At 64.6% G+C, this 16,792-nt stretch overlaps 1 protein-coding gene across 1 annotated transcript; it reads right to left on the bottom strand.

Moving 5' to 3' along the window:
• Positions 1-808: 808 nt before the first annotated feature.
• On the bottom strand, positions 809-16,274 carry OBSL1 (obscurin like cytoskeletal adaptor 1). Its single transcript, XM_074145710.1, has 21 exons — positions 15,233-16,274; positions 14,172-14,441; positions 13,712-13,972; positions 13,053-13,322; positions 12,637-12,921; positions 12,279-12,554; positions 11,872-12,144; positions 9,104-9,376; positions 8,085-8,615; positions 7,467-7,742; positions 6,962-7,237; positions 6,596-6,871; positions 3,803-4,072; positions 3,451-3,720; positions 2,898-3,164; positions 2,442-2,554; positions 2,106-2,259; positions 1,843-2,004; positions 1,613-1,717; positions 1,217-1,483; positions 809-970 (listed from the first exon to the last, which is right to left on the bottom strand). Exons 1-21 carry the CDS (start codon positions 16,272-16,274, stop codon positions 963-965), a joined length of 5,925 nt encoding a protein of 1,974 aa, XP_074001811.1. The 3' UTR covers positions 809-962.
• Between the last annotated feature and the right edge of the window lie 518 nt (positions 16,275-16,792).

Below are 16,792 nucleotides of genomic sequence, written 5' to 3' on the forward strand. Positions count from 1 at the left end.
CCAGAGGAGCTTGCCTCACCCCCTTTTTCCGAGCTGGACCGGGGTGGTCCTGGGACAGAGGCTGCCAGGGCCAGGTGGTTCCTGGGGTGATGCTGGCAAGTGGTGCCTGTCCAGCAGGAGCTGCACTGGCCGGGTGCACCGCATGCATCCCCCCCAACACGTTTTAATGGGAGACAGGATACTGGATCCAGCCTTTGGGCAGAGGCTGGGCTGCCTCAGGGACGCGGGGACCCCTGCAGCGTCAGAGGCCGTCGCTGTTTTCCTGGCGACTGGATTTTATAGTGGCTGGTGGGGGACCCTGGGATGAAGCTGAGCCTCTGGCTGGGGCAGGGCAGGAGCCCCTGCCCAGAGCACCGCTGCAGGCGGAGGCTCCCGCCTTGTATATATTTCTCTTGCTGTGATTTGTATTAATTTATTACGGAGTGAGCCAGGACTTCCCCACGGCCAAGCAGGCAGGATGGTGCCGAGGCTGGACTGGGGTGCCCCCCTGCTTTGGGAGCCCCCTCCAACCCAGCCCGGCTGGCCCCGCTGCCCCGGGAACTGCATGTTTCTGCCAGGCGCCCCTGTCCCCGCAGCGCCGCGCCGCCATCCCCCTTTTCAGTCTCTTTTGTAAATGTGCCAAACACTGCTGAGGCCACGGCCACACAGTAAAGAGCCTTTCGGAGCCCTGCGTGTGGGGATGGGGGCAGGGACGAGGCCGGGGGGCCCGAGGGCTGGGCTCCCTGGGGATGCTGGATGGGATGCAGAGTGGTGCCACCAACCCTTCTCCTAACGGGACCCCGACTCACTGGGGTGGAAGAAGCCATGTCAGAAAAAAATGCTGTTTAATGCAGAGCCCTGAGGCCAGAGCAGGCTGGGGATGGTGTCCGTGTGTCCTTACATCCCAGGGAAAGCATGACCCCATCTCCCAGCAGCAGCATCCGTCTGTCTATGTGCAGCCCCTGGGCACTGCATCCTGGTTTCTAGCTCCCTGTGGGGACAGTGGGAGTCAGGGAGAGCTGCAGCATCCCTGGAGCTAGTGGGGCACCCAGAAGGGGGTGTCCCAGCCAAGGGGGGCACTTACCCCTGGTGCCATATCCAGCCTGCTCCCCCCACCTCAGCACTCAGACCCTTGCAAGCAGTGGAGTGTGGGGAGAGCGCCCCCAATGTCCCTCCACTGTGAGGCATGGCAGCACCACCAGCCGCCCAATGGTGTCCCCCCCAGGTGCCCCCTCACCCTCCACGAGGAGCCGGGCGGTGGAGCGGTCATCGAAGGCATCGCAGGTGTACGAGTCCTCGTCCTCCGGGCCCACGCGGTGGATGATGAGCGTGCGGTAGCAGTCCAGGTTGCAGATCTCGTACTTGTCCCCGGCAAAGATCTCGGTGTCCCCACGGAGCCAGCGCACCCGGCCCCGGGCGTGGGACACGGTGCACTCCAGCGTCGCCTTGTGCCGCGCCAGCACCGTCTTGTCCCGCAGGGGCTTCACGATGCGGATGGGCAGCGCTGGCGGGCAGGGGGGAGCCATCGGCACCGTGGGGTGAGTGGGCTCCCATGGGGACCCCACAAGCTGACTCTGGTGCACCCCAGCCCTGCTGCTGGAGCCCGGCCAGCCCTCGCACCCCACACTGGTACCTTCCACCTGCAGACTGGCCTCCGAGGTGGCCGTCCCAGCCGAGAAGCGGATGAGTCCCGCGTCCTCGGGGCGCACGCCGCAGAACAGCAGGAAATGACGGGTCCCTGGGCAGGGAGAGGCTGGCTCAAGGGCACGGTGATGGGCACCCATGGTGTCCACACAAACTCCCCTTGCTTGAATTTGCCCCTTCCCAGCCCCAAACCAGTTGTGGGGCCACCTGCACCCACACCTTCTTGCCGTATCTTCACTGTGCTGGAAACCTTGATTTTCTCCCTGTCCCGGAACCATTCGCCCCTCACGTCCCCATGCGATGCCTCGCAGGTGAAGATGGCGTTGTCACCCTCCCGCACCTGGGCGTCCTGCAGGTCCTGCACGATGTGGACCTGGCGCTCTGCAGGCGAGGGGCAGGGTGCCAGGGTGGCCGAGGGTGAAGGGATGCAGGGGGTGCAGGGTTTGGGGGTGTGCGTGCCCCCAGGAGCTGGGAGGCTGTACCCTGGACGTGCAGCGTGGCGGAGGCCCGGCAGTCGCCCGCATCGCAGGTGTAGGTGCCCGCGTCGGCCAGCTCGCAGTGGCTCAGCTGCAGGATGCGGCGCCGACCCGCTGAGTAGATGCGGCAGTGGGGCCCCGGCCGCAGCTCCTGCCCGTCCTGCCCGGGGAGAGCGCACTCAGGGGTGCAAGCAGGCAGCACCCCACTGCTTTGCCCCCCCTATGGCCCCCCCCATCCTCTGTCCGCAGCCCCAGCAGGGAGGGCAGCAGCCGGGGGGGGGGGCGAAGCAGCAAGGAGGATGTGGCTGGGTGCTGCTGGGGGGGATTGGGACAAACCCTCACCTTGAACCACTTCACCTCCGCGCTGGGGCGAGACAGCTCGCACTCGAAGCTGGCGACCCCTGTCTCCAGGACACCCAGGTCCCGCGGGACCCTCACCATAGTGACTGGAGGCTCTTAGGGGGTAGGACACAGGACAGGAAGGTTTGGTAGGGGAAAGACATGAGCTTGGGGCTGCGGGGATGGGGAGCTGTGCCTGGAGCATCTCAGCATGTGGCAGGGGTGGCACTTTCCAGGGCACCACCATGGGCAAGCACTCATCAATGGTATCCCAGCTGGCTATGGACCCAGATCCTGGCCAGGAGGTCCCCACTGCTAGGTTTACATCCCCTCCCAGGGGACAGGGGGAGACTGTACAATGTGCCTGGAGTGGCCCAGCTCATTCCCCAGGACCAAAAGGCCACAGGACAGGCAGCACCAGTGCCACATGCCCTCCCAAGCCTGCCCCGGTGACCCTACCCTGCACAAGCAGGCGGGCGCTGCAGCGTAGGGTGTCAGCAGTGAAGGTGACGGTGCCCGAGTCCTCCAGCGCCAGCCGCTCCAGCGTCAGGCTGTGCCCGCAGCCCGTGGCACTGATCCGGCATGTGCCACTGGGCTTCACCCGGATGCCATCCCGCGTCCAGACCCCAGGCACACCGGGGTGAGATAGCTCCAGGTGGAAGGTGGCTGTCTCCTTCTCAAAGGTCTCCACATCTACCAACGGTGTCCGGATCGACACCTTCCGGGCTGCAAGAGACCCATGTCCTCGAGCGGGTGTCTGCTCCACCACAGAGACCCCCGCTCCCCAGTCTGTGCTTGTTGGAGCGATCCCCTAAATCCAGCCCTTTTTACCAGGCTCCCACCCTTGCCCATCCCTGACCCCCACACTCACCTCTCTGCTCCACCACCCCTTCCAGCCACATACCAGCTCTTGCCCACACTCCCTCCTCCAGCCTGCAGTGCGGTTTCAGCAGATGGATGCCCTCCCCATCCCCATCCCTGTCCCCATCCCCGTCCCCAGCATGGTACTCACGCTCCACGCAGAGCTTGGCCTGCGTGCGGTCATGCAGGCTCTCGCAGCGGTAGGTGCCATGGTCGGCGGGGCCGAGGCAGCGGATGGTGAGGGTGCGCCGGCACCCCGACTCCTCCAGCTGGTACTTGCTGCCCGGCTGGAGGAGGACGCCCTGCTTCAGCCACTGCACCTCAGCAGCCTCGTGGCTCACCTCCACCTCCAGGCACGCGTCCCCCTGCTCCTCCGCCACCACCACGTCCCGCAGCTTCCGCACGAACAGCACCTGCGCCTCTGCACGGCCCATGTGCCGGGTCAGCCGCTGGCCCCGGGGCTGTGCCCTGGGCTGTGCCCCGGCCGGCTCCTTCCCCCTCACCTTGCACGCTCAGCCGAGCTGTGGTCACCAGCCCCTCGACGTTGGCCATCACGGTACCCGCGTCACCCGGCTGGCACTGCCGGAGGGTGAGGTTGTGGCACAACCCACTCCTTGTCACCAGCAGCCGCTCGCTGGGGACCACAGGCTGGCCATTCAGCTGCCAGGTCACAGCCACATCCTCGGGGGACACCAGGCACTTGAAGGTGGCATCCTCCCCCTCCAGCACCGTCAGGTTCTGGAGCTCCGTGATGATCTCTACCACCCTGGGGACTACAGCCAGGGAGTCGGGGCACAGCACTGAGGACCCCGCATTCTGCAGAGCTGCTCAGCATCCCCGCACCCCCCCTGCCATGGCCATGCCCAGCTTTCCCACCACCCCCATGGCACAGGGATCCCCGAGGTGGTGGCCAAGCCTTGGGCACAGCTCACCCTGCACCGTCAGCATCGCCAGCGTCCTGTCGTCGTTGGACTCGCAGCAGTACTCGCCGGCATCCTCAGGCTCCACGCGGCTGAGCACCAGCGAGCGCTCTCGCCCCTCCACCATCATCTGCCGGCGGGGGCCGGGCGCCAGCGCCCGCCCGTCCTTCCTCCACACCACGTCGCCCCGCGCCTTGCAGAGCTCGCACCACAGCACCGCCCGTTCGCCCTGCCGCGCTCGCACGTCCGACAGCCCACGCAGGAACTTCACCTGCAGCTCTGCATGGCCAAAACACCTGCATCGGCACCCACTGCCACCGCTGGGGGTGGGGGGGGTCCCCGGGCTCCCCCATTGCCCCCCCCTGCCACCCACCTCGGACGCTCACGTCAAACTGCATCTGGTCGTGGGGGGAGAGGCAGGTGTAGATGCCGGCATCCTCCTTGGCCACGTTGCAGAGGATGAGGCTGTGTACGCGGCCGTCCCGCCGCAGCTCGCAGCGCTCACCGGCCACCACCGCCTGCTGTGGGCCCAGCCAGGTGACATCGGCTCGCTCCGAGGAGGTGACAGCAGAGAGGACGGCGCTGCCACCTTCCAGCACCAGCAGCTTCTCCCGCTCCTCCCGTTTGTTCACGAACAGCACAGGCGCCTCTGTGCCAGGGGAGCACCAGGCTCAGCCGTGACCCGGCCGGTGGCACCGGTGTGGGATGGGGGCAGGAAGCATCGCAGCTTGGGGCAGGGGACCATTTCTGACATGGGTGAGGAACACCTCCAGGCTCACCTTTCACGTGCAGTGTGAAATACACCTCGTCGTCACCAGCGTCACAGAGGAAGATGCCACCATCACCCAGCTCCGTTTGCTTGATGGTGAGGCTGCGTGCGGGGCCCTCGCTGCACACCAGCAGCCGCCCACCCGAGCGCAGCATCTGTCCGTCCTTCTGCCAATGCACCACCGCTGTCTCCGGGATCAGCCGGGCCACCAGCGTCACACTCTCCCCCTCCAGCACCTCCAGCGGGCTCTGAGCCTCCTCCTTGTTGACAATGCGCACAGGCTGGGCTGGGGGTCATGGGGAGACATGGCAGGGCTCAGGGGTGTCCCCATGGTGTTGGGCAATGCAGGGATGGGACCGCTGCGAGTGGAGAGGCGGCGATGCCCACAGTGGGTCATCGAGTGGTAGGAGGGCTGTGGGGCTGATGGAGGTCACGGTGCATCCAGCTGCAGGATGCTGTGAGTGGGTGGGGAGTGCTGTGGGGCTGTCTAGGGGTCCCAGTGGCACCAGCCTGGGGTCCTGGTGGTGCAGGCTGGTGGGGTCTGGCAGCTCAGGATCCCCTCGGGGAAGGGGCTCCAGGCAGGGACGGCAGCAGAACCCATCATTCCTGCATCCCTCCCTGCAGAGGCAGCTCAGCTGCTGGGTTGGGGCCATTAATTTTGGTGTGTTTCCCATCTTGAGCACCTTGCTGGGGAGCCAGGACATCCGCCTGAATCAGGCCCTCTCCCACCCTGCCCAGTCCTCCATCTCCAGCTGATAAGGGTCTGGGCTGGGCTCAGCCCTTGGCATCCAAAGCAGGAGGACTGGCGCCTGGGGGCCGGCCAAGGCTAAATTTAACCAGCTCCTGGCTGGGGGAGGCGGAAGGGATATGTCTCGCCACGACCCTGACATGTCCCTTTCTGACCAACGGCTCCTGCAGGGCTGGGGACAGGACTCCCACCCTCCCCTCCCATGTTGCCACCCTGGCCTCTGCCATCAGCGGGGGTCACAGAGGCATCCCCTCTCCTCACCCAGGACTGTGGCACCATCCCACCATGCTGGGGGTCCCCAGGGTGCTGAGCTCCTGCTGGCTCACCCGACACCTCCACGCTCATCACCACACGGTCGCTGGCAGTGTCGCAGACGTAGCACCCTGAGTCACTGGGCTGTGCCCCATGGATGGTGAGCTGCCGCAGCACCCCATGGGCCTTGACCTGCACCCGCTCATCCAGCTGCACCTCCTGGCCATCCCGGAGCCAGTGCACGGTGGCGTCAGGACGGGAGAGCTCACAAGCCAGCACCAGGTCCTCCCCAGCCACCAGACAGCGATGCTCTACGGTGCCCGTGCTGCCCACAATGGTCACAGGTGGCTCTGGGACTGGAGAGATGGGCTGTCACCATGGGAGCAGCAGCCTCTGCCGGGTGCTGCAATGGCCGGATTGTGTCCAGACCTCCTCTGGCTGCAGCTGGGCAGTGCAGAGGTTTCCACAGAGCCCCCGCATGGGTGCAGCCTGATCCCTGTGTCCCCCACCAGCGTCCCAATGCTTGCTGCCACCCAGCCTGGCAGCAGCCAGGGACTCATTTCAGTCCTCACCCCACTGGCCATCCCCTCTGGGACCTCCCACTCACCTTCCACAGTGACGAAGAAGATGATGCTGTCATCCCCGGTGTCACAGAGATACTCCCCTGCATCCCTGACTGTGGTGCCCAGGACGACGAGGGACCGGCGTGCCCCGTCCTCCTCCAGCCGCACATGCCCCGTGTCCTGCAGCTTCTCCCCATCCTTGTACCACTTCACCTCCCCATGGGTGTGCGAGAGGTGCACCTCCAGCACCAGGTCCTCCATGGCCTGGCAATGCCGGTGGGTCGGCAGGACGTCCCTCTCCAGGATCCTGACCAGTGGGTCTGCAGCACCCAACACCAACAGAGGTGGGGTCTCTGGGGTCTGTGCACCCAACATCCCCCCACCAGGCTCTCCCCCATCCTCTTGCTCACCCAACACTTGGACAGTGAAGGTCACTGTGTCATCGGCAGCATCACAGATGTATTTTCCAGAGTGCTCAGCTTGAGCGGCAGGGATGAGCAGGCGACGGTGGGCACCCTCCTCCTCCAGGACCAGGCTGCCCCCAGCCTCCAGCCTGATGCCCTCCTTGGCCCAGCACACAGATGCATCTGCACGGGACAGCTCACAGCCCAGCGTCACCGTCTCTCCCAGGAACACCGTCACGACAGGAGGAGGTCTAAGGGGCTGCAGGATCCTCACTGGCAGCTCTGTGAGGACAGCATAGCCATGATGCAGAGCAATGCAGAGACAACACGGTCCTGAGGACACCTCTACTGCCAGCCCAAGGTGAGCACCCATGCTGGCTGGCCCAGCACCCAGGAGGTGGGCACTCACCAGCTCCATCACTACAGAGAAGCTGGTCCCCCTCGCCCAGACTGGGAAAGACCCTGTGGCCAAAGCCCTGTCAGTGTGTTCCTGCTCCTCCTCCCCACTGACCTGACACCTTGACGTCGAAGGAGACGGCCTCATCCTTGCTCTCGCAGATGTACTCGCCCGTGTCCTCCGCGCTGCTCCTGGGGATGAGGAGGCAGCGCCAGGCCCCCTCCTCCAGCAGCAGCAGGTTGTCAGTCTCATCCACCTCCAGTCCGTCCTTGAACCAGCGCACGGGAGCGTCCGGCACAGAGACCTGGCACCTCAGCTCCACGCGCCCTGGTGCCTGCACCGGCAGCTCCAGCGAGCGCTGTGGAGGGTGCAGAATCCTCACCGGTGGCTCTGCCAGGGATGTGGAGGAAGGGTGTGAGACCTGCTCTCTGCATCACTCCTGGCTCTGCTGTCCCTACATACTGTCACCTGCATCCCTGTCCCCCTGGGGCTGTGGAGATGTTACAGCCCCTCACCCTAGTGCAAAGGGGCAGGAGCTGCTCGAGGGCAGGGACGGTGGGCACACGGTGCCAGCCCAGCACAGCTGGAGGAGGCACCCACCAGCCCCTGGGTCATGCAGCTACATCCCCTCCCCTGGGATGTTCAGGGCAGGGAGCAGTGCCGGTGACCCCATGGCACAGAGCTGGGGCAGTGCTGCCCTTCCCAGCAGGACATCCCTGCTGTGCCACCAACCTGCCACCAAGATGTGGAAGGAGAGAGATGCGTCCTTGGCATCGCAGATGAACTCCCCCGTGTCCTGCAGCTGGGCACAGGGCAGCACCAGCCGGCACCGTGTCCCCTCCTGCTCCAGCACCAGGTTCTCACTCTCCTCCACCTCCTTCCCATCCTTGTACCAGCGCACTGGGGCCACCAGGTGGGACAGCTGGCACCACAGCTCCACGCGCTGCCCGGCCACGTAGGCATGAGGTGCCTCCTTGTTGGAGCTGACAATCCTCACTGGGGCCTCTGGCAGGGGACATGTGGCAGGTCTCAGCCGTGGTGGTGGGTGAGCCCTGCAGGAGGATGGGCACCCCCCAAGCAGCTCACCATTCACGGTCACCCTAAAGCTGGTGGCATTGTCCCCGGCATCGCAGGTGTATGTCCCCGAGTCAGATGGCGCAGCTGCTGGGATGTGCAGCCTCCGTGAGCATCCCTCCGAGCAAATGGCCAGGACCTTGGTGGGGACCACAGCCTCACCATCCTTCAGCCAGTGGACAGGCGTATCTGGAGGGGACACCTGGCACTCCAGCAGCACAGGCAGCCCTGCCAGCACCTCCTGGAGCTGCTGTGCCTCAGGCACTGGTGTGATGTGGACCTGTGGGGCTAAAAGGACCAAGACCCTGTGTCACTTGGCCTCCATCCTGCCTGCTCTGGGATCAGCAGCCAGGGTCATCCCAGCCCTGCGGCGCTGGTTGCTGAAAGGCAAGGGAGCAGCAGGGCTAGGGTGCGAGGTGGCATAACCCATGGGCAGGCAGCGTGGCTGTCCCCTAGGGTACGGAGGGACAGCACAGCACAGGGCTTTAGGAGGAGGCAGAGCCACCAACCTGCCCCTGCCTACATCCCCCTCCAGCCCAGAGGCATGGGCAAGGAGCCACTTGTGAGGAGGAGTGGGGCAGCCAAGATGCTGCAGCTGCTGGTGGGATGGCAGCAAGAGCAGGGAGACAGGACAGAGGGAGAAGGGGGAGAGGGCCATAGCTGTGCACCGCACCCACCTGCCACGGTGACGGTGTAGAAGACAGAGTCTCCCCCAGCATCACAGACGAACTCCCCTGCGTCCTGCAGCCGGGCACAGGGCAACACAAGCCGGCACCACGGCCCCTCCTGCTCCAGCACCAGGTTCTCACTCTCCTCCACCTCCTCCCCATCCTTGTACCAGTGCACCGGGGCCTCTGGATGGGACAGCTGGCACCACAGCTCCACACGCTGCCCGGCTGTGTAGGCATGGGGGGCCTCCTCGTTGGAGCCAACGATCCTCACTGGTGCCTCTGTCAGGGAGAGACATGGATGAGCTCAGCCGGGATGTAAAAACCAGAGCAGGTGATGGTGGCAGTCACAGCCCTGCATGGAGTGATGGCTTCACTGGCTCCTTGGGTTTAAAGCACCACCTCATCCACATCCCACATAGCACAAGTGCTGGACTGCCCTGCCCAGGGCTCCTGCTCTCACACCTGGCATCTCTCACACCTGGCAGGAGCACCTGGCTTCCCGCCTGGCCATAAATCACTGCCGTGCCCCAGCTCCCACGGTGCCTGCCCTGCTCTGCGCCAGGACACAGCTGAGGGACACAGATGGGGCATGCAGGTAAGCAAGTGCCTCATTAGAGAGCCCCAGCACTGCTAACTGCCATCTGTGATGCCAACACTGGCCCCTGTGGCTGCCCTGCCAGGGGGTGCCCATCCCTTCACCCGTGTCCCTGTTTCGGAGGCCACTGAGTCCCTGCCTGGTGCTTCTGTCTCGGCTCAGTCCTTGGCACTTGCTCACACTGCAGCACAGGCATGTGGCTCGCTTGTGGCCAGCATCCCCATCCCTCCGGCTCACTGGGACCCGGGACACCACGCCAGATCACAGTGCTTGCTGAACACCACCATTAATGGGTTATACACAAAATGTGTGCCACTGTTTATACCTCCCTGACTTGAATCTGGACCCCTAAAGCCAGAGAGGCTCCCAGTACAAGCATGAAGTGACCAGCTCTGCTCTACCCTGGGAGAAGGTCAGGATGTGGCCCCTGCCTGCAGCAGCCAACACTGCCTGCACAGCCACGTGTGTTGCAGTGGGCTGTAGCTGGCCCAGACTGTGCTATAGTGGCCAGTCAGCCCGTGGCTCCTGGTGGGCATGGGGCACAGCCGACACCAGGGCACACTGGTGGCCGAGCAGCGACCTGCCCTTCTCACGGCCCGCAGCTGCCCCATGCTGGGCATCCGTGCTGGGCGTCCGGGTTGCAAACTTCCCAGACAGTCTCCAGCCGCGATGCCCGGGCTCAGCAGCACACCGCAGCCCCGCAGTGTGCCAGAGCAGCGCGGCGCCACTTTGCAGCACTCAACCCGCATCATGCTGAGCCTGCGTCCGCCCCGCTCCCTGATCAAACGCTCAGCGGCTGCCTGTCTCCCTGGACCTGCTAAAAGCAATCACATTGCTGAAGTAAGGCTGGAGATGTTGAACAGGACTGAAGTGAGGAGGGGGCCATGTGCCAGCCCTCAGCGGGCAGACCTGCTCTGGCCCCAGCCCCGCTGCCGGCTCCAAGGGAGCCCCGGCACTCGGCAGCTGCTGGAAAACCCAGAGGCAGACAGACTCCATGTTGCAGCCGCCCCTGGGGATAGCTGGGATGCCTCAGGGAAACCCAAGCGTGCCACAGCAGTGCTGACTGCAGGAGCCAGCCCGGAGCTCCTGTCAGAGGGGTGCCAGCCTGAGCTTCCTGGCACCCGCACTGAGTCCCACCGGTGACACCAATCGCCGAGTCTCGATCGAACCGAGCCAGCCTCTCTAAGACCCTTCCATCTAAGTTATGCAAAGCTGCTCAGCTGAAAGCCTGAGCTTCAGCAGATGGTGTTTCCCCCTCCCATCCCAGGGAAGCTGAGCTCTCCATGCCCCGCACTCCTGCGGGGCGGACGGTGCCTCCTGCCTCTGCCCAGAGCACACGCTGCCTGTCCTTCCCCCTGCCGATTTTGCCTTCATCACACCAAAACCCTCCTTTCTTCACCCGCTTGGCGGTCACCATTTCACTGACTCTTCAAATATCTCTTATCACTCATCTCATCTTCACTCCTACATCCTCTGCCGTCAACTTTGGCCCTTTGCCACGTATTAACACCGTGAAGAGGCTTTACCGCTGCGGTCATGCAGCCTTTTAACCGGGCTTTACCTCTGCCCCTGGTCGCCTTCCTGTGGTTGTGGGATTGTGGGTTTTGGGGCCAGCAAGGGGAAGTCTTTCGCTCGCTTTCAGCTTTCATTATCCTCTGCCAGCCGGCCACACCAGCAGCCGCTCCACGGCCGGGGCAGCCGCCGCGGGACGCCGTCCTCCCTCGCACCCAGCAAACACCGCCCAATCATCGGTATCCAGGCAACCGCTAATTTTCAGGTCAGTAATTAACACTGTCCATCAGAACGATGTCTGACTGCAAGTGACCCCACGCCAGGTGCTGGGCACACTATTTTTAGGACCCTGGAGGAGGGCTTGTTTACTGGCCATGGCAGAGGTCCGGCAAACACCCTAGCATGGAGATGTTGGGTGCCCTTGGGTGCCTGAGCATTTCAGACTGGCAGCGCAAGTGGTCCCCTTTGCCAGTCAGTTTGGGTGGTTTTATGCACCAGAGCTGCCCCAACTGACCGACCTGCTGGTGAGGATCTGGCAAGAGCATCTCTGACAAGCATCCCAACCCCAGAGCAGTGATACTGACAGTGACCCGTGCTGCAGCACCCCGCACTATGGAAGAAAGCCCCCCAGGAGGTGATCCCACAAGTCCACCTGCATCGCACCCACCTGCCACGGTGATGGTGTAGAAGATGGAGTCCCCGCCAGCGTCGCAGACGAACTCCCCCGCATCCTGCGGCCGGGCACAGGGCAGCACCAGCCGGCACCGCGGCCCCTCCTGCTCCAGCACCAGGTTCTCACTCTCCTCCACCTCCTCCCCGTCCTTGTACCAGCGCACCAGGGCCTCTGGACGGGACAGCTGGCACCACAGCTCCACACGCTGCCCGGCCATGTAGGCATGGGGGGCCTCCTCATTGGAGCCAACGATCCTCACTGGCGCCTCTGCCGGGGGCACATGGAGGGGCTCAGCACAGGCACTTGACTGACGGCAGCTTTCTGCCCCATCACTGGGGCAAGAAGAGGGGCAGGGGCACTGCTGTTAGGAGGTGGGGTCTCACATGCGGTGCCCAGCTCACCGGTCACGGTCACCACGAAGCTCACAGCATCATCCCTGGCATCGCAGGTGTACACACCGGTGTCCGAGGGACCCGCCGAGCGGAGGAGCAGCCTCCTCACACAGCCCTCTGCCTGAACTGCAATAACATCATCCAGGGGCACGGCCTCACCGTCCTTCAGCCAGCGGACGGGGGCATCCGGGGGGGACACCTGGCACTCCAGCAGCACAGGCAGCCCCGTCGACACCTCCCGGAGCCGCTCAGCCTCGGGCACCGGGGTGATGCGGACCTGCGGGGCTGAGAGACATCGCAGAAGGGTGAGAAGCATCCTCCAGCACGAGAGCCCCTGCTGCTCTTCTCCAGGCAGGACACTGCTCACCCTGTACGTGCAGCGTGGCCGAGTCCCGCACGCTGCCGGACACGAAGGTGACCTGGGCCCCACTCTCAGCCAGCCGCGCTCCCCGGATCAGCAGCGAGTGCTCGGTCCTGCGGCGCTGCACGCTGCACCGGCCGCCTGCAGCATCCCCCTCCTCCTCCTCCTCCTCGCCCAGCCTGGTGCCGTTGAGGAACCAGGTGCCCTGCACTGCAGCCGACAGCTCCAGGGAGAACCGTGCGTCCTCGCCATCCCGCACCCGCACGTCCTGCAGACCCCTCTCCAGGCGAGCTGCCGGGGCTGGAGCACAGCCAGACTCAGCCCCAGTGGCACCGGCCAGCAGTGTGCTGTGGCACAATGTCCTGGCTGGGGAGAGCCAGGTCCTGGAGGGGGGGGGGGGTGTCCCAGCTTGGCACCCTCACCGAGATGCACGGAGCCAGGGAACTCCACGGGGCTGCTCCGGCCGTGCTCGTTAGCGGCACAGACGCGGAAGCAGTAGTCGGCCTCGCGGGGCACGCTGTCGCCCAGCACCCGCACGCGGCCGGGCAGGTCGGTGGCGAGGCACTGCACCCACTCGCCCCCGGCCACCTCCCGCCGCTCCAGCAGGTAGCGGCCGGGGGGCCGGAGGTGGGCGTCGGGAGCGGGGCACCAGGTCAGCAGGGCCGCGTTGCTCTCCGCCAGGCTCATCTCAGCTGCCACCGGCGCACTTGGGGGGTCACGCTTCACACCTGCAAGTCACAGCCTGGGTTGCCTCCTTGGGGATGGCGGAGAGGCTCCTGGCGGGGTGGCATTATGGCTGAGTGGGGCTACACAGCTTGTTTCTCTGGGGAAGCAGAGAAACAGGCTCCCTCTGATGGAGAGGATGGCCTTACTCCCGTGAAGCACGATGCTGGTGACAGGGGTCTGTGAGTGCCAGCGAGCCTGAGGCCTTGGAGCCCTGCTAAAAGCCCACTTCCCCCAAAAGCCACTGCAGCATCATATTCCCAGCACCGTGGGTGCCCATCCCATTTCTTTCCCCATGTCAGTCCCCCATGAAAGGGCAGGAAGGAGGATGTGAGGCCCCTCCGAGCCTGGTGCTTACACTTGACCCGGAGCTGGGAGGACGTCTGCGATTCCCCAACAGCAAAGGAGATGATGCCCGCGTCCTGGCGGGTGACGTGCACCAGCACCAGGAGGTGTGTCCTGCCAAAGCTCTTCAGCACAGTGCGGGGCGACTCCCGCAGCTGCAGCCCATCCCGGCTCCAGCAGATCCCCTCCAACGCCTCCCGCGTCTCCACACAGAAAACTGCGTTCTCTCCTTCCATCACGTCCAGCTTCCGTGGCAGCCGCTTCGTGATCACCCCTACGAAAAGAGATGAGGGCTGGACAGGGTGCTGGGGAGTGGGCTGGGCTCCTCGAGATGGGAGAGAGGAGAAGGTCAAGGAGGGACCACAGCCAGCAGGCATCATGGCCAAACAGTGGGAGGGGAGATGCTGGGGGTGGTGGGGAGAATGGAGGGGGACAGGAAGGAAAAGCTGTACTGCCGGAGACCTGCTTCCCACCTCGGACGGAGACCTCGGCGATGCTGCGCCCCTTGTCCTTCATCTGGCAGAGGTAGATGCCGTCGTCATCGGTGCGGGCGTCGCGGATGGTCAGGCGCCGCACCACACCTCGCTCCTCCATCACATACTTGTGGCTGGGCTGCAGTTCCCTGTCCTCCAGGTACCAGGCAGTGGGGATGGTCTCCAGTGGCACCTGGCACTCCAGCACAGCATCCTCCCGCTCTGCCACCTCCACATCCATCAGCTGCACCTGGAACCGCAGCCGGTGCTCTGCCACCGGGAGAGATGGGCACTGGGGGGGGTGAGTGGGGCACGGCACCCACTGGCAGCACTTTGCTCAGGACTCTCCCAGCTCATGAAAAGTGCCAAGCCCTTGGCCCTTCTCTGCCCCTCTCCTCTTCAGCTCCTGTGGGATGGGCAATACCCCCAGGATGCACATTCCCCAGAGTGGGGGGAACCAGGGCATGGGCTGGGGACACCCAGCAATGCTCCCAGCATCTCAGCAGGGAGTTTTGGGGGACATAGGAACATGCACACCAGCACCCTGTGGAAGCCATCTCAGCGGAGAGGAGGGAGAGGGGAGCAGCAGTGTGCCAGCAGGGGATGCACCAGGTGCTGGGTCACCCCAGCCACGGGCTGTCCCCAGCTGGCAGGGCGGCTCTGGGGGACAGGGCTGCCACCAGTGCAGACACTTGGAGCCAAGCCCTGCAGGGCTGCCTGCCAAAACCACTCGGCACTCAAGGGGAATTTGTCACCAAGGCACTGTCCCCCCTCCCTGCTCGTGGCTGGACACCCACAGCCCTCCAGAGACACCACCTCTCTGCTTGTGAGGAGAGAGGGGCGCAGAGGGGGACACAGATCCCCAGGGGAGGTCAGCATCCCCAGCTTCCATCCCACAGCTCTGTCTGGAGGAGCCTGGGATGACCCCAGCTGCAAAGGGCAGGAGGGAGCCCAGGGATGCTGTGCTCACACACAGATGCATCCCTGCCAGATGAAAAGCCCTGGACCTCCTCCCCCACCAGTGCCTGGTGGCACCTGGCAGCACTTGGGCATGTTCCTACCTTTCACCTGGAGCTGCACTGCGCTGAGGGTCCGGCCGGCAGTGTTGGACGCAGTGCAGATGTACAGCCCCTGGTCCTGGGGTTTGCAGTACAGCACCTTGAGGATGAAGTAGCCCTCACGGTCCTCATAGACGAGGTGCCTGCGGCCAGGGACGAGGGGCTCACCATCCTTCTGCCAGATGATCTCCGGCTTGGGCTTGCCAGTGACGTAGCAACGAAATTTGGCGTGCTTTCCCGCGCTCACGGTGAATGCCTTGGCCCCCAGCACCCCGGCTGACACTGTGCCGTTGGGCACCCGGGTGTCTGGTCCTGTGTGCCGTCTTGCCACATGCTGCCGTTGCCGCTGCTGCCGCTCCGCCAGCAGCTGGGGGCCATCAGCAGGAGAGCCATTGGGGAGCCCCTCCGGCGGTGCCCGGGGTTCAACCAGGAGCACGGCAGCAGCCAGGGCCTCCCGGGAGCCGCTGCGTGCCCGGCACACATACACCCCCCCGTCCGGGGGCCGGGTGCCAAACAGCTTCAGAAAGTGCCAGTCCTCCAGCTCCTTCCCCACCGCAAAGTGGCTGCTCTCAAAGAGGTCCGAGAGCTTGCGCCCGTCCTTCTCCCACTCCAGCACCGGGCAGGGCTGACCGGACACCCTGCAGGTGAACATCACGTCCTCCCCCCGGCACACCCGCGTGGATGAAGGGGCCACAAGGAAGGTGGGCACCTCGCCACCTGAGCATCCATCCTCCTGCAAGGGCTCCCCCGCCTCCACCTTGAGTGTGGCAGCAGCATAGGTCTCACCAACGCTGTTCTTGGCTTTGCAGATGTAGAGCCCGCTGTCTTGAGGGGTGGCACAGGACACCAGCAGGCTGTACAGGTCCCCCTTGGCCTCCACATGAAAGCGGCCCGAGGGCTCAATCGGGGTCTTGTCTTTCTCCCAGAGGATGCTCGGCTGGGGGTCGCCTGTGATCTGGCAGCTCAGGACCGCGTCAGAGCCACTTTGTACCGTGAAGGCACGTGGATAGGCCAGGAATCTGGGGGCTCCCCCGAACCCCTCCATCACTGCCTTCCCAGGGTCACAGAAGGAGGCTGGCCAGGGCAGCAGCGGGACCATCAGCCTGGGTGGGGATACATCAAAACCAATGGGGTGGGGGCTCAAGCTTTGGCAAAGGGGCTGGCATAGAGCACTGCTGGGAGGGACCCCCCTTCCCAAAGAGAAGCCCCCAGCATCAAGCCCAAGCTGCAGGAGCGTCACTCTGAGAATCCCTACCCTACTGGATACACTCTCATCTCAGCCCAAAACACCCATTTCTCAGCCCAACAGCAGCAGAAGAGGTGACAAAAGGCAACTCTTTGCACCCCGAGGGGCCAGAGCACCCAGAGCCCAGGCTGCCTGCCTAAGGATCACAGAGAGGACCCCAGCTCCGGGAGCGGGGGACCCCGGCCTAGATGGGGAGCAGCTGCTGGCTGGGTGCTGGGGACAGGGATGGCCGAGGGAGGACCGCCCAAGCCCGCCCCTTCCCCACCCGCCGGGCATTCCTGCAGTATCGGGTGGTGGCAGAGCCGCATTCCTGCAGC

This window comes from Numenius arquata, chromosome 3 (assembly GCF_964106895.1).
Source record: "Numenius arquata chromosome 3, bNumArq3.hap1.1, whole genome shotgun sequence".
NCBI classification, from domain to species: Eukaryota; Metazoa; Chordata; class Aves; order Charadriiformes; family Scolopacidae; genus Numenius; species Numenius arquata.